Below are 25584 nucleotides of genomic sequence, written 5' to 3'. Positions count from 1 at the left end.
CTAGTTATTAAATTCCCTTCTATTATTGTTTTATCATTTCCAAATGGAGAATATAATAATTCAGTTTCCTCTGTATTTTTTCCATATCATTTCCTTATTTCATTCAAAAATCCATTTCTGAAACTAATTTAGTTTCTCAGCATGCAGGCTTTAGGAGAACCATTTAAAACTTGCTTTTAAGAAAGGCCTAACGGAGGATTTATATGATTTAGAACCTTAATGTATGCTTGAGTTTTCTGTCTCAGTGGCCTTATTTTTTATAGTAACTTTTGTTGTTATTTTGTACTGTATAAGATTTTAGAATTTCAATCCTTTTATTTTAAAGTAACGTGCACGTCTTTTGAAGTAGCTCTGCTGAATTGAAATATCAAATAAACGGGGAGGGAGGGAGGGAGGGAGGGAGGAAGGAAGGAAGGAAGGAAGGAAGGAAGGAAGGAAATCCCATGAAGTGTCCTAGCCCTGCCTGAGGAACATGAACAGTGTAAACTTAATAGCAGCATAGTATTTATTTCAGCAAGCTGAAAATACAGGTAGTCATCGACTTACGACCACAATTGAGCCCAAAATGTCTGTTGTTAGGTGGGATATGTTGAGTTTTGCCCCATTTTACGACCTTTCTTGCCACAGTTGTTAAGTGAATCACTGCAGTTGATAAGTTAATAACCAGATTTTAAGTGAATCTGGCTTCCCCGTTGACTTTGCTTGTCAGAAGGGATCACATGACCTTGGGACAAAGCTGTGGTCATAAATATGCACCAGTTACCAAGCATCTGAATTTTGATCTCATGATCATGGGAATGCTGCAAAGGTCATAACTGTGAAAAATGGTCATTCGTCACATTTTTCAGTGCTGTTGTAACTTTGAATGGTCACTAAATGAACTGTTGTAAGTCGAGGACTAACTGTACTATCTGGAACACTTCATCTCCTTACTAAAGTTAAAATCAGAAGGGGAATGGAAACATCTTTCAAGGTAATACATTTTATTAAAATGCAGAAGCTTCCATGAATTACACCTTGCTTTCTCTGTTGCACAGAGTGGCTACTAGATTCCTCCTGATTGTTGGCTAATGTAGATTAATGTGACTCTCCTCCCACACTGTTTATTACTAAATGAAGGCTCATTTTTCATGAGTGACCAGATGTTTAGTCCAAGACCTTTTCAGATTATGTTTGGTGGATTCCACAAGAACTTGATGTGGGGGAGGAGAGTGGTTGGGGAAAAAAAAGTTCACTTAAACACAGCCAATTTTCTAGCCTTAGAGCTTTGCCTCTTGATCTGGTGTTCTGGGAACCTTTAATTAAATTTTTAATTGAATGTTTAAATTTAATTCAGTCTTGAAATCTGAAAAAGTTTGAAGATCCCTGGTCTACCAGTGTTTTCAAACTTGGCAACTTTAAGGTGTGTACTTCAACTCCTAGAATTTTCCAGCCAGCATGGGAGTTGAAATCCATACACCTTAAAGTTGCCAAAATCCAAAAAAGGAAGAATACCTGCATTAGGCTAAGCATCATTTGCAGCTTCTTGAGAAAAAAACCCCCACCCAAATAGTTGTATTTAATATAACTTTAAAAAGTAAACCAGGACACCATTTGAAATTATTCCATGGGAATTTGGCAGTAATAAGCCTCCTAACCATATGACGTTTTTAGTCTTTCTTCCCCCACCAAAATAAGAAATCAAATAGTTACGCCAACTGAAAAAAAAGAGGCCTGATCCATTTTGGAGGGGGAGAGGAAGGCATTGTAATTAGTTGCTGCGAAAAATAAGTGACCCAGCCAGAAGTTATAAACAGTTGAAAACAGTTAACCTTTAGCTGAATTATTGTAATGTTACAGCTCAATTATTTCTTTTAGTTGTGAAACATTATTTTAAAAGCAAAACAGTTCAAAAAGGAATAGAAGAGCTGGATTTTGTGTATAGTGGACAACGTGTGATTCCTTTAGTGAACCATTACATTTTGTAGAATTTTTTTTTCAATGAATCTTTTTAGATTTTTTTTTCAGCTATCAAACTGGATTACCCAAATAGTTGATTGCTAGGGATATATTATGTTTGCTGTAGAGACATTGGCCAGTTTTTTCCTTTTAGGGTGAGATTTCCAGCAGTTCCATGTCTGTTATAGATCTCTTTATATTATAGATCTCTCCACCCTTTTTTCAGTCCATGTTTCCCATTTCTCAGCTCAACTGCTTTCTTACCTCTAGGTTAAGATTTCCTGATAGCCTCACTCATGCTGTTTCTAATCACAATCAGATTCCCAAATTGTTCTCACTCCCTTTTTCTCTTCCTTTTAGTTTTACCCAGGTTTGAGCTGCGCATTGATCCACCACGCTACATTCGGGACCTTGGAGTTTGTGAAAAGGGAACTGTCCACGCCAGGTAAGAGCAATCGTCCCTGGTTCCTTCCGCTCACTTGAGTGGCTTCTTGCAGTTTCTCTTGTCATCCCTGTGATTCTTCTGAACTGTTTAGTTTGAAAAAGATTTGTGGAATGGGCTATCATTGATAATAATTGTGTCTCTGAACTTGGGATAGAGAACTTTCAAGGGCCATCTTCCCTCAGAGGTAATCTGTTGGGGTCATGTGGGTTGTGCTGAAGCAAACAGCAGATGTAGGTAATGACAGAAATAAGTAAGAGCAGCCCTTTTCTGACACATTCTTGTTTCACTTTTGGACACAAGCAGTAGACTGTGGAAACAGGAAAATAACATAACCCTTGGGATTTTTTTCTTGGTGTCCTTCTCAATATTGGATGGGCTGCCTTTAATCTTTGATTTCTGTAGTTTTCTAACAGTACTGCTTAGCTTGTTGCTGTCAAAACTCAACTGCTAGGCAAATTGGGTACATGACTCCCACTTGTGGCTCCCTTTAATTTCTGCAAGGAGGGTTTGTGAGCTTTGCTCTGAATCCAAAGGTTTTCAGCTTTTTCTGGCCATCTGTAATGAAAAAGATATCTTGGCAACAGATCTGGAGACCTTCTGGAGGAACATAGCAAGTTAGAAGAGTCTGTTAAACTCAGTGACTCAAACTGTCTGACAGGGTGTTAGAAAGCTTTGCATGCATGTAATTAAGCTTGGCAATGAAAGAGCAACAGCTAAAAATAATAATTGTTGCGCTTCTGTTCCAGGTACACATTTGGGAAGCCAGTGACAGGGAAGCTGACTGTCAACATGACAGTAAATGGAGTGGGGTACTACAGACATGAATCAGGGCATCCTGTCCTTAAAACCACTGAAGTGAGTAAGGGGGATTAAGTGATGGGGGGTACATTTTGGTGACTGCAGAATAAGATTTAACAGCTTTAAAGAGGATTAGAACTCCGGTGGATCACATGGTCATATAACATGGGTGAAGCCAAGCCACATCCATGGATTAGACTTGGATTCAATGTTTCCCCCCCTTTTCTTTTTTGAATAGGTTTTTAGGTAAATTTAAACTGTGTTGAGCCTACTTTAGAATATAAACCAGGGGTGTGTTAAACTGCCGGCCCACTGCGGGCCAGACGCGTCACGTGGAAGCCGCGCCCACCCCATTGCCGGCAATGGCAAAACTGTCCCGATACATTGCGCGATGTCATGTGATGTCGCGAGTTTGACATGTCTGATATAAACAGTCTTTTTTTTTTCTTAAAGGGATAGGAAATGACACTAAGGGTTTTTGGCATTTGCAGTGTAAATTTTAGAGAGGGTTCCAAAGAAGTGCAAAAAAGGGCTACAAAGTCACATGTGGTTCTAGGACAAGGGTCCTCAACCTTGGCCACTTTAAGACTTGTGGACTTCAGCAAAGCTGGCTGAGGAATTCTGGGAGTTGAAGTCCACAAGTCTTAAAGTGGCCAAGGTTGAGGACCCCTGTTCTAGGACCAGGGATCATGCTCTTTCTTCTAAAGGGAGTCTCCATTCCAATCTGATACAGTCCCCAATATCCTAGTCCGTGCCATGCCAAGAATAGATGGTCTAAAGTTTGTCTAGTGTAGGGATAGACAGATGTAATTTTTGGAATCTTTAAATTCCAACATTTGGAGCTTCGTAATTCTAAAGTCTGATATAAAGTCTATAGTCAGAAAATATGTTAAGAGCACAGAGCAGTGCATATTCAGTTTAGAAATGTGTTTCTAATAGCTAAACTGCTGGTCTGTGCAATACTTCTGGTTCTCTTCACTGCCAGGAATTCTGGGATGTCCATGAGGAGGGGTCAAAAATTCAAGATGGCAAATGGGGTGGGGTTTCAATTGTGGGGTCACAGGTGCTTCTTGACTTTCTGGATACTCCCCACCCTCCACAGATGCCCCTCCTAGCATCTATTATCAATTGGTAGTTTATCCATCAACATGCTTATTTAAAGGGAAATAAATTATTGTTTTTTGCTGGCATTAACATAAAGTTGGGTTTTAGTATAAGCTATCCAAAGATAAGGACTTGAACAAGTGAGCCAAATGTCAGATCCTAAGTAGATTTGTTCTTGTCTCCTGGCAGCATTTTCACCATCCTCCAAAGAAAATAGGAGGACTAAAGATCTTGGTTTTCCTGATTTGGGTTGTTGGCATCTGGGACAAATGATGTCCCTTCTATTCATAGTAGTTATCTGTCCCCTGTCATTACCACGAGCATATATAGCCTCTTTAATTGTTACCTTTTTTCATGATATTTCTGGCAGATTGATGGTTCTGTAGATTTTGACATATGTGTAAAAGACATGATGCCTGCAGACATCCCTGAGCATTTCAGAGGCACTGTGAACATTTGGGCCACAGTAACTAGCACCGACGGGAGCAGGCAGGTCACCTTCGATGACTCAACCCCTGTCCAGAAGCAGCTTGTTGACATAAAATATTCCAGAGATACTCGGAAGCAGTTCAAATCTGGTTTGCCATTTAAAGGGAAGGTGAGTAGGAAATTGCAATGGGAAGATTGTAGCATCATAGAGTAAGCTTTTCATTAAGAGGACAGAAGAGGTACTGGTTTGGGGACATAATAATCATGGTTAAAGGTATGGAATGTGCTGTAAGATGACAAATTGTAGCTCTCTCCATGCTCATTCCCCTTTCCTGATTATGATTGAATATGTTCCATCAAGTTGGTATTGACTTTTACTGGCCACAGAGACACCTTCTTCAACATGCTTTGTGCCCAAATTGTCCCTTCAGGTCTCCCAGTGGTGCATTCATTGCCACTGCAGTCAACAACTACCTTGCTGCTTGCTGGTCACCCTCTTTCTCTCTTTTCTTCCACTCTTCTCAGCTTGGTGGATTTCTCAAGGGAACCTTCCTAGTTAAAATATCCTAGAGGTGCCCTAGTATCTATTTGCTGAGGATGCATCCTCACAGTGGAGCTTCTGTTTGTCACCAGACCACTAAAGAAGTAGGCTGAAATGGGGCCAAGTGTTCCAGCATGAATTTAGTGTTTTCCATCCTAGGCCGGTAGAACAGGGGTCTCCAACCTTTCCAGCTTTGCAGACTGGCGGGGGGGGGGAGAGAGAGGAGATGGTTCCATGTGAGTGGGAGGCAAGTGTGCGTGCATGCGCAGCTTCATTTGTACAAGAAGCAAGCATGCACGCCTGCTGCTTGCAAAAATAGAGCTGTACGCAAGCACTCGCCCACCCACCTGCTGCATGTACTAGTGGAACGGCACGCACGCATGCGCTTCCCCGCCGCTTCCATGGCCCAGTTTTGAATGGGCCACAGCCCAGTAGTGGGCCACAGTCTGAGGGTTGGGGATCCCTGCAGCAGAAGATCTTCTGTGAAGATTTTGTAGCTCATGTAGAAGAGGAGCCTCAGAGACTAGAGATTTGCTGGGCCCCAGTTGGCTGCCACAGGACCTTTCCCTCCCAACCAGGCTTTTCCGTGGCCAGTTTTTCTGTGTCTGTCTGTGGGACTGGGCACCTCGTCTGCACAGCCTGTTCTTCCTCCTCTTCTTTTTTGTTAGGGGCTTCCATGAGGTTGATATTGCCATTGGGGGAAAGCAAATTATCAACTCTATAGGATTTGCCTGGTAGCCCTCTCACTTTTCATTATGCACAAGTGTGCTAACCTGATTCCTTCCTCCTGACCCAATCTCTTGAGTTTTCAAGATAACCTAGAACAGTGATGGCGAACCTTTTAGAGACCGAGTGCCCAAACTGCAACCCAAAACCCACTTATTTATCGCAAAGTGCCAGGGCTGCATCAGCATTGTGGTGCCCTCAGGGGGGGTAGGGGGAGTGGCCCACTGGGTGGGCATGACTGCAGTGGTCACCGCAGACTGGGTGAGCGGGGCCGGGGCCAGGGCGGTGGGGGCCAGTCCCTCGCCATCTCCGGGGCATCCCCGGGGGGACCAACACTGCTCACTTGCTCACTTCCTGCCCCGTCGCTTCCAAATGCCACGTGCTCGCTACTCTGGCGAACTCTGCTGGGGCAACGGTGCGCGTGCCCACAGAGAGGGCTCTGAGTGCCGCCTCTGGCACGCGTGCCATAGGTTCGCCACCACTGACCTAGAATGACACATTTCATTTTTGGAGATGTTACACATTGTCCTTGCAGGCAAGGTGGGATGGGGATTGATGCCTCTTGATTTGCGTGATGTTGAGGATTGCAGTCCTCCTCCTCAACAGGACTTAAAGCAGCAAGCTGGACAACAGTTCCAGGGGATTAAAATTGCTTAACGTCTAGGGCTTAACAAAGAACAACCTGGAGTACAATTTATTACATCTTTGGCCACCTTTCCTCCTAGCTTTGGGAATGCCCTGGGGGTAATGGACATTCCTGTCCTGAATGTGCTAGGAACTGCAGTGGCTTACCATCTCTTACACATGCACATTTCCCCAAGTCTGCCTTCTTAGCAGCAGCCCACCCTGTGTTTGATGGCTTGTTTTCCTGCTAGTAGGTGATGCTGTGTGGAGGGGGGAGGACAACAGGGATTCTTCCCATCTCTACCCTGAGGAAAACCCTTCCATACATTATGTTAACTTTTCTTCTGATTCTTTAGGTTGAAGTCACTTATCCTGATGGGAGTCCGGCTGACAGAGTGACTGTCCGGGTAAAAGCGGAACTCACTCCAAAGGACAACATTTACACAAGCGAGTTAGTGTCCAGAAGCGGTGTGGTGGAATTTGAAATCCCCTCCATCCCCCCTGCTGTCCAGTACGTCTGGCTGGAGGTGGGTGAAAGCCCTTGATAGGATTAGTGGGCTGGAATTGCCATTAATCTCATCAAAGGCACACTTTGTCAATGGGGCCAATGGGTTGAGAACATGGGGGCAACTTTGTTTAAGAACGTTAATTGGAGGATTTCCTAATCCTTAAATCTCTTCATTTCCTTGTGGATGTGTGATTTCTGGGGGATTTTTGAACTGAATGGGAAGGAACTCACAGAACACGGGGCAGGGTACAGTGAGAGGAGGGTGTCTGCTTGGTATTCAGGACATCCCAGTTTCAGTTTATGGCATTTTCAGGTAAATGGAGAAGGTGATAAAGGATGGGAAAGTGTGTTTTCTAGCTGAGTTCCAAGGAGCCAGGTTCTGTCAGCGGAAGCCATATCAGACCACATACGCTCTTTTCCATGGGTGGGTTCAAAATGGAGGCAAATGTTCAAAATGATCAGGTGGGTTAATACTTGTCATTCCAGACAGGGAAAAAAACTGTGAAAAGAAACACTTCATTATTTTGAGGCTCCCCATAGATTCCCACTTATTGAAACCATATTCTGTCCATTAATTAGAAAATAATGGAGAAACAATGATATTGATACAGGGTGCAGAGAGGAGGAGAAGGGAATTTTAGAGACCTTTTTTTTGTTGTTTTCACTGGATGTCAGTCTCCAAACAGCCCTGATCTGGCAAGGTTGCATCCTGTTCTGTTAACCACAGTGCAGAGTCAAATCTGGGGGAAGATTAGATCAGCCTGGTCAAAATCTGCAAGATGTGTTGGGAGTTCAGAAGTTGCGCTTGACAATGACTTTCTACTTTCCACCTTTCTCGAGACCAAAGTCACAGCCCTGGATGGGAAGCCTGTTGGAGATCAGTATCTACCCAACTACCTGTCGATCAGCAGCTGGTATTCACCTAGCAAGTGCCACATCCAGCTTCAGATGCCAGGCAGACCTTTTCTGGTAAGATGCAAGGCAACTGTCTGCATCTTGTTTTCAGAGTTTTCAAGATGCATCTGATGGGTTGCTCCGCTGTTCTCAGCCTAGTACACTTGGAATGACTAATATCCCTGTTGAGGAAGCTGGGCTGCAGCCAACATGCCTGCTTTGGCTGGGTGTTCCACTTTGGCTGGCTTTCAGAATTGATCTTGCTCCAGGGAAACACTCAATCGCCAGAACTCTTTGGCTGCCTTTTCTTAACAATGAGACTGCTCTGCATCTTTGCATCCTGAGCTGTGCTCTGTTTTGCTTTGCCCTGAGTATGGCGTGGATTTGGAAGATGTGCCAGGTTCCAAAATACTTAAGGGAAATATGGTCTATTGTTTCAGGAAGGCATTTCCTTCAGCATTGATGCTGGAATTCAGTCTTTGTTCCGTGGCACCCTTTGAATCAAAGCCCCTTTCCTCAAATCCATGTCCTCCAGATATGCCAAACCACACCACCAATTATAGCAACAGCAATATCACTCAGGCTTATATAAGTGCTCTACAGCCCTCTCTAAGCGGTTTACAGAGTCAGCCTATTGCCCCCAACAATCTGGGTCCTCATTTTACTGACCTCGGAAGGATGAAAAGATGAATCCACCTTGAGCCCGTCATGCCAACCAGATTAGCTTTTCTTTCAGAAAAGTCACTTGGGTAGGAAGGGAAAGAGATATTTGTTGTTGTTAATTGTTGTTAATTGCGAAGTCGTGTCCGACCCATCGCGACCCCATGGACAACGTTCCTCCAGGCCTTCCTGTCCTCTACCATCTTCTGGAGTCCATTTAAGCTCACACCTACTGCTTCAGTGACTCCATCCAGCCACCTCATTCTCTGTCATCCCCTTCTTCTATTGCCCTCAATCTTTCCCAGCATGAGGCTCTTCTCCAGTGAGTCCTTCCTTCTCATCAGGTGGCCAAAGTACTTGAGTTTCAACTTCAGGATCTGGCCTTCTAAAGAGCAGTCGGAGTCGATCTCCTCTAGGACTGACTGGTTTGATTGCCTTGCAGTCCAGGGGACTCGTAGGAGTCTTCTCCAGCACCATACTTCAAAGGCCTCAATTCTTTGTCGCTCAGCCTTTCTTATGGTCCAACTTTCACATCCATACATTGCAACTGGGGAAACCATGGCCTTCTGACTTGAGATATTAGCAAACCTTTATATGGCTGCAGTTGCCCCCTTTCTCTTTCCAGGTGGGAGAGGAGGCATGTATTGCTGTGAAGTCCACTTGCCCGTGTAATTTCACACTCCACTACGAAGTTGTATCACGGGGGAACATTGTTCTTTCAGGACTGCTGCCTCGAAACAAGACTTGGGAGGGGAGCAAAAGAACCGCCACCGCTGCCTCTTCTGGTAAGAACATTTACATTACTTACTTCTCAGCGTGTTGGAGGCAGGGTCAGAAAGGAGTAGCTTTCTACCTTGAGTGGCAGTCACTGGCTCCTGTGGGTGGATATGAACAAACAGCTGACCCCGCCTCCTGAAAAGCCAGGGCTTTATTAACACGAATGTATTTTCCACACTGTTTCTTGTTTAGACTTGACCAACTCTTCTGCTCCAGAACTGAATACCTGCATGACTTCTATCTGTTTCTCAGTCATTCCAAACATGGCTCCCCTGGGCCGTCTTCTTGCATACTATGTGCGGGAGAATGGAGAAGGGGTTGCAGATAACATGCAGTTTGCCGTCAAGCCTTTCTTTGAGAATCAGGTATCCAGTATAGAATGGCTAGTCCTGCACCTGGGTTGTTTGGCAAAGGATCCCGGGTGATGGTGGTTCTTCCCTTTCTTCTCTTCCTCCTCCTCTTAATGTTCGATGCCAGGTTTCGGTGGCATTTTCAGCAAATGAGACCAGGCCAGGTGACTCCATATCTGTTACAGTGCAAGCTGCAAAGGGAAGTTGTGTTTGTTTGGCCACAGTGGACAAAAGCATTTACCTTTTCAAGCCTGGCTTCCAGCTGACCACTGACCAGGTGAGCAGCATCCACTTGGGAGGGGGGAATGTTTGGTGCTGAGTCTAAGAAGGAAGTGATGACCTTTTAGAAAGAACGTAAACATCGCTCCAGTGTAGGGATGGGCAAACATAGGAAAGCCTGGAGCCGCACTTCAATTTTATGGAGGAACTAAGGCCACAGTAGGCTTGGACATCATTTCATCTGGGCAGGGGTGAGATTTTCCCCCCTAGGTATTTTAGGAGCATTTGGAAGCTTTCTCTTTTTATAAGCGTTAAGATGGCAGGAAACTATTATTTCAGTTCTCAGACTGGATCAGAAGCAGCTCCTAACGAGCAGAGAAGAGCTTCAAGTTGCCTGTAGTTTTAATAGATTGGACCAAGCAACGGATGGAAACTAAGCAAGGAGAGAAGCAACCGAGAACTAAGGAGAAACTTTCTGACAGTTAGAACAATTAACCAGTGGAACAACCTGCTTCTAGAAGCGGTGAATGCTCCAACACTGGAAGTTTTTAAGAAGAGACTGGACAGCCATTTGTCCGAAATGGTATGGTTTCCTGCCTGAGCAGGGGGTTGGACTAGATGACATAATAATAATAATAATAATAATAATAATAATAATAATAATAATAATAATAATAATAATAATAATAATAATAATAATAATAATATTTTCTTATGCAGGCAGCCAATGCCTCTCAGAAAGCTACAAGCAAAATTATGGATAGACATCTTTTCACACCATTATTCTTTGCAAAACCATATTCATTGCTTTAAAATTATGATCATTGCGGTATTTTATGCCAGTGTAGATTAACTACCTCTGGTGTGGGGAAAAAAATTGCTATGATCTCTCTTAAAACTCTTATTACTTAGATACACTGGAAGACCATACCATATATAATATAATCTGAAGACCTTGCCGTTATTTTTCACACATCAGAGTTGGATTTTGTTGATCACTTCTGAAAAGCAGAGCCTTTGAGTAATCCAGCAAGATAGTTATTAACCCCCGACGTGCTCATGGACAAATGTTATGTTATCTCCTTGTGCAGATCTTCCAGGAACTTGCAGATTATGATGTGTCTGATGCTTTTGGAACTTCAAAAGAAGAAGGGCACTTCTGGTGGCCAGGCTCAACGCTACACAAGCGTCGCCGTCGTTCTTCTATTTTTCCCTGGCACTGGGACATTGCCAAAGATGCCCGCTGTGCGTTTACGGTGAGGTCTTCCCTTCTTGCATAAATGTGGCATCTGCATGATGTCTTTTGCGGTAGTTGTAAAATTGCCAGCAGACTGAGAGCATAGTCAAGCAGAACAACTCAACAGATAACAGATTAAACCCACTTTAGCACACTGCATGGAGCAAATTCAATCTTGTCTTGCTTTTCCTACCGTAGGAACTTACCAATCTATAACAATCTCTTTCTCTGAAACTACCATTTTTTGTTCAGTGACTTTTAATAGGTGATGCAGAGATCACTATATAATAATAATAGGCTGCATATCCTATTTTTGCACCATAATAAATGTTTTATATATTTTGTTTTTTCACACTGAATCTGTACTAATCTGGAGTAACAAACTTACAAAATGCCATATTTAGAGCTTATATGACTTTAATTAAATATTCACTGTTTGGGGGCTTATTGTTTATCTGTTGATCTTGGCTGTATGATTTGTGATTAATTATCCCCTTAATTGTTTAAACTTAAATTGCTCCAGCATTACTTTCTCTTTCCAAGAAAAGGAACTTTCATTTCTGGTTTGGTTTTTTTTTTTGTTTTGTTTTTTTTTTGCATTCTTTTGTCTGTTTTCAATAGAGGGTGTTATTTAGCAAATAAAAAGAATGAAACATCTAATTAAAGTTGTTTCTCAACATTTCTGCAACTCTTAAACATAAATTAACACTGCATAGTTTTAGAGAGCTATTCTAAGGGAAATTACAGTAGCGGGAAATTCAGCACTAACTCAGCATTGATCAAGAAGTAAACAATTCAGTACTTCTTAATCAGTGTTACCGTGAGTAAACTACAGAAGGCTCTTGAGCACAACATTGGATGTTGCAGTGCTATAAGAAATTCTATTTTAATCAATGTAATTCTGAGAAAACAATTCTTGGCACTAAAGAATTCTAAGGTAGAAATAACATCTTGCCGGCACTGAATCTTGCAACTTTAAAGGAACAGAAATATACAAATAAAGAATATTTGTAAAACAGAAATATGTTGCAATTTGGCAGATTGGGATGGGTTTTTCAATAAACTGTGTCTCTGGGCCTGGTCTCACATAGTAACTGGTGCTAGGAAGATCCTGAAGTTCTAGATCAGGGGTAGGCAACCTTGGCTCTTTTATGAGTCGTGGACTTCAACTCCCAGAATTCCTGAGCCAGCCATGCTGAGGGGAAAGGGAGAGGTTTCCAAGCTGAGCCACGCTGGCTCAGGAATTCTGGGAGTAGAAGTCCACGACTCAAAAAAGAGCCAAGGTTGCCTACCCCTGTTCTAGATACTACAGACTGTGGTAGGAAGAACAGTAGAGTTAAAACACTGCAAACAAGGTATAACCAGTTAACCCAGAGCAGATTTCATATGAGAATTTTGCAATCTTGAAAAAGAATTGGAAGCCTTTTTTGGAGAACGTGGCTGATACATTCGGCTGGTTTTTTTTTGAGGGGCAGGGATAGGGCACCCAGAACCTGGCAGCCATTCTGTGCATTTGGGGTGCTGGTTCTTTTCACGCTTAGAACCCATTCTGCAGGCCGTATCCTTCCACAATCCAACCCAAATATGTTCTGAAAATGCCTTTAGTTCCCTCATCTTTGTATCCTTATTACGGAGATATATATTTTTTCCCCCTGTTCCGAGAACTCTAAGTTTGTGGCCGTTGGAAAGGCTTTTCTTTGGTCAGGAAGGAGGTGGCGTGAGAGGTTAGTTTCTAAGTACATCTTGTGCTCAGATTCTTTGAGAAGGAGTCCTTGGCATCCAGAGCAAAAATCCTGTTTTCTGCTTTCTCTAAACAGGCCACTTTCCCCAAAGAGGGCTGTCAACCGAGATAGCATAGGTGAAAACGTTATTGGCTCCTACGTGCTTGGCAGAAGGGACACAGCCTCTTCTGTTCCCAGGGCGAAATGATTTCATTTTGATCGGGGGGGGGGGGGAGAAAAGCTTGTTAACAAACAAGTCAGATCATTTTAAATTGGGGGGGGGGAGAGAGAGAATTTGCAGTCAAAAATAAACTGGCAGCCTCTGAGAGAACCATAGGAAGCATTCCTTCTAAAGAAGACAGGCTTGTCTGTTTTGGGAGGAAACAGAAAACTGATCCCCTAGTAAGGATGAGTTTTTCTACTCTCTTCCTTTTGGTAGCCAGTTTTTACCCAAGGAAGTGTTCAAAGAAAGTGAATTCCTATTGGATAAAAATATTAAATGAGATGATTAGGGGACTGGAGGCTAAAGCATATAAGGAAAGGCTGCTGGAATTGGGTATGTCTAGTTTAATGAAGAGAAGGACGAGGGGGGACATGATAGCAGTCTTCCAGTATCTCAGGGGCTGCCACAAAGAAGAGGGAGTCAAGCTATTCTCCAAAACGCCTGAGGGCAGGACAAGAAGCAACGGATGGAAACTAATCAAGGAGAGAAGCAACCTAGAACTAAGGAGAAATTTCCTGACAGTTAGAACAATTAACCAGTGGAACAACCTGCCTCCAGAAGCAGTGAATGCTCCAACACTGGAAGTTTTTAAGAAGAGACTGGACAGCCATTTGTCTGAAATGGTATAGGGTTTCCTGCCTGAGCAAGGGGTTGGACTAGATGACCTCCAAGGTCCTTTCCAACTACTACTACTACTACTACTACTACTACTACTACTACTACTACTACTACTTATTATTATTATTATTATTACTACTACTACTACTACTACTACTACTACTATTATTATTATTATTATTATTATTATTATTATTATTATTATTATTATTATTAAAAATGTTATATCAGAACTGCAAATACCAAGATGACTGCTAGGTAGAAGTGTGTTAGTGCTGCCATCTAACGATTATTTGGATTTTTGCAGACCAAATTTGGCACTCTTAGAGAAGTACATCTCCTAACCAAAATAGAGTAATATCTCAGGGTGTTTGGAGGATTCCTTTTCAAACTCAGAATTATGCAAAGATTCCTAATGAAAAGAAGACTTATTTAATGTTTGGGGAATTACTACATCATAAATGATATGCTGTTGGTGGGGAGGGCAGCATTTTTATATTGGCAAGTCAGGATAGATTGGCCTGGAATGCCATCTGTAATCTGGATTAAGGAATGCAGTCTCAGCTGAGGAGGGTCTGCAGTAGCTCCAGAAGAAGAAGAAAAATCCCACTTGTCTCCTGAAAGTGGAGGTGATTCTCACAAAGTCCACTTTATTTTATTTTTGCTCGCCATTGCCTGGAAATTCCATTTAGACAATCTGAAAACTGGTAAGCCAGTTTTCCTCAAAGCACCTGGTCTTTCTGGAGAAGAATCACAAAGGATGTGGAAATCACTGCAGTGTCTAAATATTTTCCTGGTAACAGCCATTTGTGCTGGCTGGTTTGATACAGCTTCCCTGTGTTTCAGTGATCTTTCCTTCCGTGGATATTTGGAGGTGTGTGTGTATATGGGGGGGCATTACTCTTTAATGGGACAAACCGAATCAGTTTTTTAACAGACATGGCCTTTTTGTTGTTGTTGTTTCCTGTTGCCTAGGAAACCGGTTTAGTTGTAATGACTGATCTCGTCAGCTTAAACCATAGACAACATGGCAGTCTATATACGGAGGAAGTTGTGCCTGCCTTCCAACCTCACACCGGGATGCTGGTGGGTTCTGCACATTCCAAAGCTCAGCCCAGGTAGAACAAATGTTGCTTTTGTTGATAATCTATTTGTCCCAAAGATGTGTTGTGCCGCCTTTCAACTTGGGGTTTTTGTGTTGAAGATGGCCTCGCTTGGCTCCACGGAATAAGGATTTAGGAGCCAGTTTGGCCTATCTGCTACTTGGATGAGCCAAAGAAGCTTGCCAATGGGAAGTAACAGGCAGCTACAATCCCAACGACGTAACCCAAGTGGCATTGTTGTTCTGGGCATGGTGGCAGACACCTGCTCTTTTGCTCAGCAGGCAGTAAGGGTTGATAAGAAGAGGCCAGATGGCACTTGTGATGGAATCAATGTGTATGCGTGCATGTTGTGGTAGCTGATAATGTAACTCTGTTTTGGCCCCTTTGACTGGGAATGGAAATGTTTAATCACACAGCTTTGTGTTCCATGGGAGATCTGGAGGCGTTTGTTTCTTGCTTCCTGCCAACTGGTTGTGGAAGCCTGAGACTGGCATGAGAAGCAAGGAACGAGGTGCTTACTAGGTCAGGATTTCCTTTAGCTGGCCTCTTCTAGGAAGGCAACTCAATTTATTCTAATAAATTGTTTTTTATTGGGCAGAATTCTTTATGCAATGATAAGTCTCTACATCATTGATAACAATGATAAATGTGGTAAAATAGAAACATAGTATAGTATAGTGATATTATAGTAATAAAAATAAAACAAACACTTAGATTTAAAACCACAGATGCCTGGGAGAAAAGGAAATATTTTGAACTGGTGCCAGGAAGACAATAATATGGGCAGTAGGCAGGTTTCCCTGGGAAGAACAATCCTACGTTGGGTCCATAACTGAAAAGATCTTCTTCTATGTGGCCACTTGGCCAACTAGATTGGGAGGAATACTTGAAAAAGGATTTTGTAGCTAGGCTAGAGTTCCTGGGCAAATACATATATGAGGAGGAATTATTCGGGATAACCTAGACTCCAGCTGTCCCAAAGGTGCTTTTCCAAAAGGCAACTGGACTTTCTTGTTTTTTTCCTTGAAAACTTTTCGCTTCTCATCCAAGAAGCTTCTCCAGTTCAGAACTGAACTGAAATCAAGGAAGTCCAGTTGCCCTTTGGAAAAGCACCTTTGGGACAACCATGACCTGAATGATTGAGAATCTTCATAGACATCTAGCCTCCAGCTGTTGAGAGATTTAAATACTAGTATGAGTTTGAAAATTGGTTGGTAGGCCCTGCAACTGATCAAGGGCTGAAATCAGATTGCCACAAGAAGTAGGGTTTCATGCAGTTTCTGCTTTTGAAGGAGAATATTGCTCAGTTCTCTCAGCATGGACAAATCTCTTGCCTTCCACAGAGCAGACAAGAAGAAAAGAACATTCTTCCCAGAGACTTGGATCTGGCGGTGTTTCAATGTCAGGTAATTTCTCCTCAACGTGGATCCATCTTCTGTCATCTATAGAGGCCTGTCCTGCTTGGTGAATGAAGCACAATTTTGTTTTTCTCTCTGTGAGAAACATGGAGTTATTGAGGTTTGTTAGGTCAGGAAAAAAAATAGGAAAGACTCCTTCAAACTGGGAATAAGGGTTAAAAATGTAAATGTGGCTTTTTATAAGCCAGTGTAAAGGGATGCAAGATGAAGAGGAATTAAAGCCATAATTGTAGAAATATACTGATAACGTCAAAGGCTTGATGAAACCAGTGTGAAGATGCTATAAAATTAGAAAATACTATAAATGTAGTCCTCAGATTATGGCCACTCATTCAGGAACAATTGACAATTATGGTGATAATGAGGGAGACTTAAAAGTGTCAATGAAGTTGCAACTGTTGCAGCATTTGATTTGCTTTGAAAGAAGTTGAAGAGACGCTTAGACTGTAAACAGCTATTAATTAATTGATTTGATTGATCATATGCCATCAAGTTAATGCTGACTCTTAGTGAACACGTGGATTTTTCTCCATTACTGTCCTTCGCTTGGTCCTTCAGATGTTCCAGCATTCTACTCATCACCCCTGTAACTGAGTCCATGCAATCTGCTGCTGGTCATCCTCTTCTTTTTTCCTTCAATCTTTCCCAGCATTAGAGCTGTCCCCCAAACAACTAGGTCTTCACATAGTTTGAGCCTGTTAATCTGGCTTGATTTGTTCAATGACCCATTTGCTCTTTTTCTTAGCTGCAAACAGTATTTTCAGAAGCCTTCTTCAACATCAAAGTTCCAAACATCAATACTTTTTGTATCCTGTTTCTTCAAAATCTAACTTTTGCTTCCATAGAGTGTCACAGGGAATATTATTTCTTCTATTATTTTGATCTTTGTAGGTATAGAATATATTTTCCAAGGACTTTATGGCTGCTCTACCAGGTATTAATCTGTGCTGTGTTTCTTGACTGCTTGTTCCTTTACTCTTAATAGTTGATCCTAAAAAGTAGAAGCTATCCACCACTTAAATCTTCATTGTTGGTTCTAAGAATAGTTGTTGAACTGGTTGTGTCTAATGGGACTTCCTTGTATTTAATTTTAGTCTCATTTTTACACTCTGCTCCTACTTTTATTACTAAATCTTTTGCATTTTCAGCTATCAAAGTAGTGCCATCAGCATAACACACCTTTTTCCTCCAGTTTTAAAACAACTGTCACTCTTTTTCCAATTCAGCTTCCATTAATATATATTTGGCATATATATTGAATAAATAAAGGGAGAGCATACAGTCTTATTGCACTCTTTTGCCATCCTGGAGTCAATCGGTTTCACTATGTTTGGTTCATACTGTGGTGTGATCTATATATAAGTTTCACATGAGGATAATAAGATGTTCTAGGATTCTCATTTTTGTGAGCACATTCCAGAACTTGACATGATTGACACCACTATTATTATGGTCCTTATATTTTATTTGTTCAATTAGATACAAAATATTTCTCAATATCAATTGCTGGCAGACTTAAGCAAGAGATGCCACTGCTTTCATGTTACATTTACAGGTTCACCATAGTTTTTCAGGAACTTAGTATTGGACTAGATAAGGAGAGAGCAACTTATTTTCACCTGAAAGCTATATCAACTTTTCTTCCATTCTATGTCAAGGAGTATGATGATGTCACAATCCTGTTTTGGAGCTGGGGGTGGCAGAGTTTAAAGGGAAGAATAGTGCATTTTGCTTGCATCTTATCTGAATTCTTTTAATATTTTTTTAAACAAACAATCTGCTGCCAAAACATCAGTCTTCAAGTTTTGGCTACATGATCTTAAGGTGTTGTAAAAGTCACAGATCACTGCTGGCAGCCATAGACTGTCCATCCGTGGACTAGATCATTTTTTGGCTTCTGAACACAGCTGTGAGACATTCGTCCCAAGATTTGTCTAATCCAGGGACGTGAACTCGTGTTTGTTTGATCTTAAGACATGTATTAGGTGAAGCTTTGTATTAAATGTGGGGATTCCTGTAATTTTGAATAGGAGAAGAAATAATGTTTTTTTCCCCCATTTGGCTTCAATGGAAAAACTGTAAATCCTCTCAAATGATAATTGGCAATGGGGCACTTTCTCTCCAGAATTATAAGTTACTCTTGATGAAAGAGGAAACAGAAGGTTTATACAGATATCAGGGATTGTCTCTTAGAAAGTCTTGGGCCTTGTCAGAGAGCCAAATAGCTGTGTCTGTGTTTGCACTCAGGCACCTGCTTTGGCAGAGAATGAATGCCAATGTGGTATGCAAAAATTCTTGTTACTGGTTAGCATCCCAGTTGAGAGAATAGTGCCCATGGCTCATTATTTCATGACATGGTTTAGCATGTAACTGGAAACTATTTTATCTGAAAAGAATCTGCCTTTGCCAATTCATTCTTGTGGGAAACTATAGCCACTTTTCTTCCTCTCTATCCTCTTATCATCTGATCAATAGGGGTCATTCTGTTGTAATTTAAGCCTTTTTTTTTTACATCTACTGATTTACATTTAAAGCATGGTAAGACAAGGAACAGCATAGTAGATAAAATGACAGACATTCAGCATCCATTTCCTTTACTTAAATGTTAAATGGGGAATGTTCTGATGTTTCCTTACGTTAGCAAACAGAATTTCTTGCACAAAAAATGATCGGGAAGCATCTTGATTTGGTTAGTACTGAGAAGGAAATACCTGAAGACAGGTTGTTGGGTTTTTTTTTACTTCTAAACAAACACTGCAACTTTTTAAAAATCTTTTTTCTATCTATTAAAATTCCTCTCTATTTACAGGAATGTTAGCAATCGTACTATCTTTATCATTTTGCAAATAAGTATCTGGTGCTACATGGATAATGGCTTTTCATTTAGCACTTGTCTTGCTCTTAAATGCTTGTCAGATTTGGAAATCCACTACCATAGAAAAAGACATTAATTTGTTAGAAAAACAACTTTGCATACACAAAACCCCAGGTTTAACACAGTTAATAGGGTCTATTTTTTTTTCTGACATCATGAGTCAGAGTTGATGATAAGCCATGATTTGTTAGCTAAGGTACCATTGCTTGAGTTTACATATTGTATGAAGCCTTTAACCATGGTTTATAAATTATAGTGACTGGATTCATGCAAGACTATGATGTAGTATATATAGATTTAATAATAATAATAATAATAATAATAATAATAATAATAATAATAATAATAATAATAATAATAATAATAATAATAATAATAATAATAATAATAATAATGATAAAGTTGGAAGGGATCTTGGAGGTCATCTAGTCCAACCCCCTGTTCAGGCAGGAAACCGTATACCATTTCAGACATATGGCTGTCCAGTCTCTTCTTAAAAACTTCCAGTGTTGGAGCATTCACCGCTTCTGGAGGCAGGCTGTTCCACTGGTTAGATGTTGGATAAGGGCTAAGAAAACCTGATTCAAGAACATGTTCAACTATAGAACCTCATTGATAGACTGGAGCAGTCACTGAGCCTTACCAGACAAGGAAACATTGCACTTAAATGCTGGAATTTTCCTTTGCCTGATGTAATATTCACTGCAAGTTATAGCTTGCTTGTTGTAAAAAGAAGGAAAAAAAAGCTTGGCATCCAGACAATCCTGAAGAAAGCTATGGATAGATGACAAGCCCCTTTTTGTGTCTCCCATTGTTCGTTGAAGAAAGGAGAAAACACTGCTTTCCATGGCCCTTGGCTACGGTTTGGGGATTGGACCTGGGACAAAAAGGCAACTGAACAGGAGAAGAGGGCAAGGGCAAGAGAATTAAATAAGGGGAGGGCAAGGGCCAAAAAGTCCTCCCGTATATGGCTGCTGCCATAGAATGTTGCCTGGTTATGGGAAATTTTCAGAGAATATCCTGCACGCTATAGTTGTCTCTGCAAGGAATATGCAGGCTTGCATATGTTAGAACAGGGCTTTTCAACCTTTTCACCCATTGTACCACTTTTAGGATATGGCAATATCCGAGTAACATCAGTCGCCTAGCAAGGTGTCAAAAACTTGATGACCCCACCCCACCCCCCCAAAAGGAAAAAAGTGATAAAGTACAGGTAGTCCTCGACTTACAACAGTTCGCTTAGTGACTGTTCGAAGTTACAATGGCACTGAAAAAGTGCCCCCCAAGGCACAGCCAAGTAAGACACCTGGCTGCCCGCCCGGCGGCGCTCTTCCTCCTGTCTGAGGTTTTCATTGTTGTGAGCATTTCTGTTGAGGATTGGCAGCAGGGGTGAGGTGCGGGGGTGTTTGGTTTTTATTCCCCCTGTCTGCTGGGTGGTTGCAGCAGGTTTTGGTCACTTGGCATGACCCTGGGACAGTGTGACTATAATAAATATGAATCAGTTGCCAACCATCTGAATGTAAATCACAAGACCCTGGAGATGCTGCAACATTCCAGCTGATCGGCGCTTCTTTTGGGCTCAGCAGAAGCACCAGGATCAGTGCTGCTTTCCAGCTGATTGGTGCTTCTTCAGGGCTCAGCAGAAGCACCAGGATCAACGCCGAGCTCCAGCTGGAGTCTGTCGCTGATCCTGGCGCTTCCGCTGAGCCCTGACAGCCCTGCAGCTCCAGCCATCATCAGGCTTGTGCGGTGCTGCCACCGGTTCAGCTCATTCCCCTTCCCCGCTACCACCTGCCAGGTGCCAATGTACCACAGGTGGTACCCGTACCACTGGTTGAAAAGCCCTGTGTTAGAAGTCCCACCATGATCCTTCCATTGGAGGCAATGTGGGGAGATGGGAAATGTGACAACAAGCTGTCCATGACTTACAGATTCCCTCATTTGTTTCATGGAGCATAGAAAGCTGCACATGTGGACAACACCCTGTGCTAGAGCCATTTGAAATACATAGAGAGGAAGGTTAAACTGAGGGCTCAAGCACATGTGGCTTAATGTCAGATTTACACAGAGCTTACTATCTCCATCCAACTTTTCAGTAGGAGAATGCTATGAAAAGTTTTTTTTGAAAGGAAAGGTGACATGTTCATTGCTGCTGCTTCTTGTGTTCAGAATACGTGATGCATTTCTTTTTGAAGCCTTTGATGTATCTTGCCCTGGTGCTGGTTCCCAGTGACTCTTCTTTTCTCCTCCCTTTCCCATTTTTTTTAACAGTGATGTTTCAGGAGAAGCTCAGCTACGTGTTGAAGTTCCAGACTCCATCACCACATGGGTGATGGAGGCTGTTGGACTTTCTGAGAGAGGGCTAGGCTTGGCGAGACAGACTGAACTCAAGACCTTCAAGCCATTCTTCATTGAGTTCACCCTTCCATACCACATAATCCGTGGGGAACAGGCAAAGATTCCTCTGACAGTCCATAATTACTTACCCATGTGTTTGGAGGTGAGATTACTGATTGACTGATTTAAAAGACTTACAAGCCTTTAGTCACCTTGTATGCTAAACTCAGGATGGCTCACACCAACAGTAATAAAAATGTAAAAGAAACAATAAAAACCAGCATGGTTCCCAATGCCTTCAAACAATACTCCCCAGAACATAAACATCCGAATCACTGGGCTCCAGTCTCATCCTATCCCATGATTGGGGGGGAAAGCCAATTTTTAAGGCCTTCTGGAAGGTTAGAAAGGCGGGGATCTGTCAGAACTCGTGGATGGTGCTTTACAGCGCAGACACTGCTAATTCTTAGGTCCTGCCAGATGACAATCTTTAAGAGAAGATTCCTGGAGCACAGCTACTCCATCTGACTTGATGGAATGAGCATGTATCTTCAGGAGAGGCTGTCTCCCACAGATAATCTGGCCCCATACCAGCACTGTGAATTACACTCTAAAAGGAAACAAAATCAGTGCAGCTTAAAATCAGTGAGCAAAATAAGGGGTGCCTGAAACTGCACACACCATTGTATTCTGGACCAGTGGTGATTTCCTCGTGGTCTTCAAGGGCATCCCCATGTAGGGTGCACAGCAGTCATCCAGTTGTGAAGTGACCAAGCTCTAAGTGACTTGTGAGCTAGTTCTCCCAGCCCAGGAATGTGTGCAAATGGCCAGGGTCCCCTGGATCTCCCAAATTGTGCATCAGCTTTGCAGGAGAATGCTACTCCTCCTATGACCAATACTGACTGCAACTGGTCACAGAGGAAAGAGGAGAACACTACAAAAAAGTGCCCTCTGGTCCCAATTCTCAAACCTGGCCCAGAAGGATACCATTATGGAATGTGTGTTTATGTTGTTTGGAGAAACCCTGTAGAAAGCTATAAATCCATGATTTAGAAACCACAATGGCCGATTCCCATAATATCCATAAGAAGTGTGGTGTGAGTCAGACTGAATATAACAGTGAGTGAAGAAACTGCTAACTGTTCGGTTGCTCAGATAAAAAAAAACAACAGCAGCAAATCATTAAAAAATGGAAAGAAATTTCAAATGATATATTTAAATAGTACAATATACCATTATTAAGGCAATTTAAGGGTATCATAGTGCACACAACCCGCTTTACTTAGAAGAAAAAAATATATTGCCAGGGATACTAATTAGATCTTTGCTGTCATTGACCTCTTCCCTACAATTCAAGGCACTAAAAAGATAACCTTAGCTGGTGCTAATGTTATCTTTTTTAGTGTCTTGAATTGTAGGGAAGACTTCTACACATATGCAAGCCTGCATATTCCTGATGCTAAGCTTATGTGATCTGCTATTACTACTCCAACATTCTTTAGTTTGACCCTGGTGACTAGCTGGACTGACCCATCGTAATCATTGTTCATTCCTTATAATCTTGCAGGTTCACGTGAAAATCTCGGTGGCCAAAGGCATTAAGTTTGTGGGACATCCTGGAAAGCAACATTTGACAAGGAAAAAGTGCGTAGCCCCTGGCAAAGCCAAGCCTACCTCTATCGTGCTATCTTTTGGAGAACTGGGGCAGAACAACATCACAGGTAACAAAATTTGAATGGTGAACCTTATTTTGGTATTCCTTTCAAAAAACTGAAAGCTGTTACACGTGGTCGCCGCCACTCAGTGGATTTTGCCTATCTGCAAAAGGTATAGATTCTATATTATAGACCAGTGATGGCGAACCTTTTAGAGACTGAGTGCCCAAAAACTGACCCTGCCCCCGCTCCAACCCCTGCTCCGCCTTCACCCCGCCTGCCCGCAGGGCCACTCACCACCTCCAGGGCCTGCCGCAGATCGCCCAGCAGCGCCATGGCGGCCACCCCCTCTGCCCGCGCCCCACAGCATCAACTGTGCGCGATGGGGCATGAGGGCAGAGTCTTGTCTATGCTGCCTGGCTGCCATGTCCTCGGCTGCACTGCTCCGCGTGGGCCACGCTCAGGGGCGACTCTCCTCCAGGGGGGCTGCTGGTGAGGGGGTTGTGGGGGGAGGCAAGGCTGGGGCAACGGCACGTGTGCCCACAGGGAGGGCTCCGAGTGCCGCCTCTGGCACCCGTGCCATAGGTTCGCCACCACTGTTACAGACACTATATCTGTAGACATATAGACATCTATGGAATCTATATTCTCTATAGAAAAAACTCTAGACACTTTTCATAAATAGGTAAAGCATCTTATCCACAGTCTGCTAAAGGGAGAGAGTGTTACACTCCTCCTGAAAATAATCATTTTTAGTACATTCTCACTTGAAGGGATAGGAACCTTTTGTGCAAGAATCCACAACCTACTTTTGCCAATGGCATATCTAGAATTAAGTCCTCTCACAAATGCTGCCATGCAGGAAACTACCTGCAAAGCTCCTTCAGAGTGTTTTCTACCATCTCAGTGTCCCTTTGCCATTATTTTTTAAAAGATGAACATACCAGCCATGCATTGCACTATAGCCCCCTGCCCATCGAGAAAAGCTGTGAGCCCATAGAGTGACCTAGAGCCTTGCATCTTGAAAAATAGCAGCTTCTTATTTATTTGTTTGTTTGTTTGTTTGTTTATTTATAGCTGTACCCGGCCACGCGTTGCTGTGGCTCAGTCTGGTAAAAGCGTGTGTTGCTTTTATGTCCAACAGATGGCACTGTTTTTCAAAAAAAGCCTATTTTACCTGTCACAGGTGTGACATCTATATAATATAGGTATATAAAAACACGTGCGTATTCGAATGCAACGTTGTGTCAAAATTTCAAAGCAATCGGTGAAGAACTTTTGGAGATTTAAGATTTTGAACAAACAAACATTTACATTTTTATTTATATAGATTACTAAATAATCTAGAAAAGGCAGAGAGTATGCCAACTGACAAGAAAAATATCCGCGACCATGTTAGATTCTGCCAAGTTCCAATCGAGGACCAAGTTATTGGGAATTTATATTTCTTTGTGTCATCTTTAGCAAAAGCCTTTGCTTATAGTGGAAGCAGCTGCTGCCAAGACAACATTCAACTCATGAAGAACGGCAAACATTCTGAGGATGCCCACATAGACAAGAGGACTCCTGTTGGTGTTGACTATGTACGGAGGAGTGTTATTATTGAGGTAAGCAAGCAAATGGCCTTTTCAGAGAGATAGTTGCAGCTGGGAAGAGGGAGAAATGACCATTAGATTCAAGATCCAGAAGCTAGAAGAGATGCTAATATTTTCTAAATAGATGGATAGTAGGATGTAGGATTTGGGATTTAAGAATCAAGACCCACGGATCTACACATGGGTGTGCTTGGCAAGTCATATATGTTTAAAAAAAAAATTCTACTAATATTTCTTCTTTCTGAGGTGGTCTAGTACTCCTAGAGAAAGGGGAACTATTTCTAAAGGTTCCCTAATTGCAAAATTCTATTTCCAAGAATATTTATATGAATTCAATGCTTTCTTTTAGGCATCAAACCAAATTTTTGGTCAAACTTTTAATCATTCATTTTTGTGTCATTGATTTCTTAAAATCTTTATGTATGTATACTAGATTTATATTTTTGCTTTGCTTTGTTTTGGGTTGGGCGTTAAGTAAACTAAATTTGAAGTTTTTCTTGAGATACTTTTTGTTAAAGATAAAGCCACTGAATTTTGGTGTAGGTATTTCAGAAAAAAAATGCCATTCTTTTGCAGCCAGAGGGACTGACCAGAGAATATACCTACAGTGTTTTCTTCTGTCCTAACGGTAAGAGAATTTCAATAGCAGTTTCAGCAGCTGCTTTTCAGCAAAATTTCAGCACCAGTTTCCCTCCCTGGGCTCATTATTAAGCACTGCTAGCTGTGCTTAACAATTATGTCCTGACAACATTTTCTTCTTCTTCTTCTCCTCCCCACTGTCTCATTGAA

General features: G+C 42.0%; 1 protein-coding gene across 1 annotated transcript in view; it reads left to right on the top strand.

The window, feature by feature from the left end:
• The window catches only part of CPAMD8 (C3 and PZP like alpha-2-macroglobulin domain containing 8), a gene marked incomplete at its 3' end in the record, with an annotated part of 58104 nt that overhangs the window by 9890 nt on the left and 22630 nt on the right, over positions 1 to 25584 (top strand). The window contains exons 9-23 of the mRNA XM_015809918.1: positions 2299 to 2383; positions 3130 to 3238; positions 4656 to 4883; positions 6962 to 7132; positions 7954 to 8082; positions 9293 to 9452; positions 9637 to 9809; positions 9922 to 10071; positions 11105 to 11269; positions 14788 to 14930; positions 16259 to 16321; positions 21480 to 21708; positions 23113 to 23266; positions 24665 to 24807; positions 25372 to 25423. Coding sequence (XP_015665404.1) covers positions 2299 to 2383; positions 3130 to 3238; positions 4656 to 4883; positions 6962 to 7132; positions 7954 to 8082; positions 9293 to 9452; positions 9637 to 9809; positions 9922 to 10071; positions 11105 to 11269; positions 14788 to 14930; positions 16259 to 16321; positions 21480 to 21708; positions 23113 to 23266; positions 24665 to 24807; positions 25372 to 25423 — 2154 coding nt within the window. The remainder of the gene's footprint in view (positions 1 to 2298; positions 2384 to 3129; positions 3239 to 4655; positions 4884 to 6961; positions 7133 to 7953; positions 8083 to 9292; positions 9453 to 9636; positions 9810 to 9921; positions 10072 to 11104; positions 11270 to 14787; positions 14931 to 16258; positions 16322 to 21479; positions 21709 to 23112; positions 23267 to 24664; positions 24808 to 25371; positions 25424 to 25584) is intronic.

The sequence above is a fragment of the Protobothrops mucrosquamatus genome, unplaced genomic scaffold, assembly GCF_001527695.2.
Source record: "Protobothrops mucrosquamatus isolate PMUCROS unplaced genomic scaffold, P.Mucros_1.0 scaffold6, whole genome shotgun sequence".
In the NCBI taxonomy this organism is placed as follows: Eukaryota; Metazoa; Chordata; class Lepidosauria; order Squamata; family Viperidae; genus Protobothrops; species Protobothrops mucrosquamatus.
This window is presented reverse-complemented; position numbering and strand designations above follow the sequence as displayed.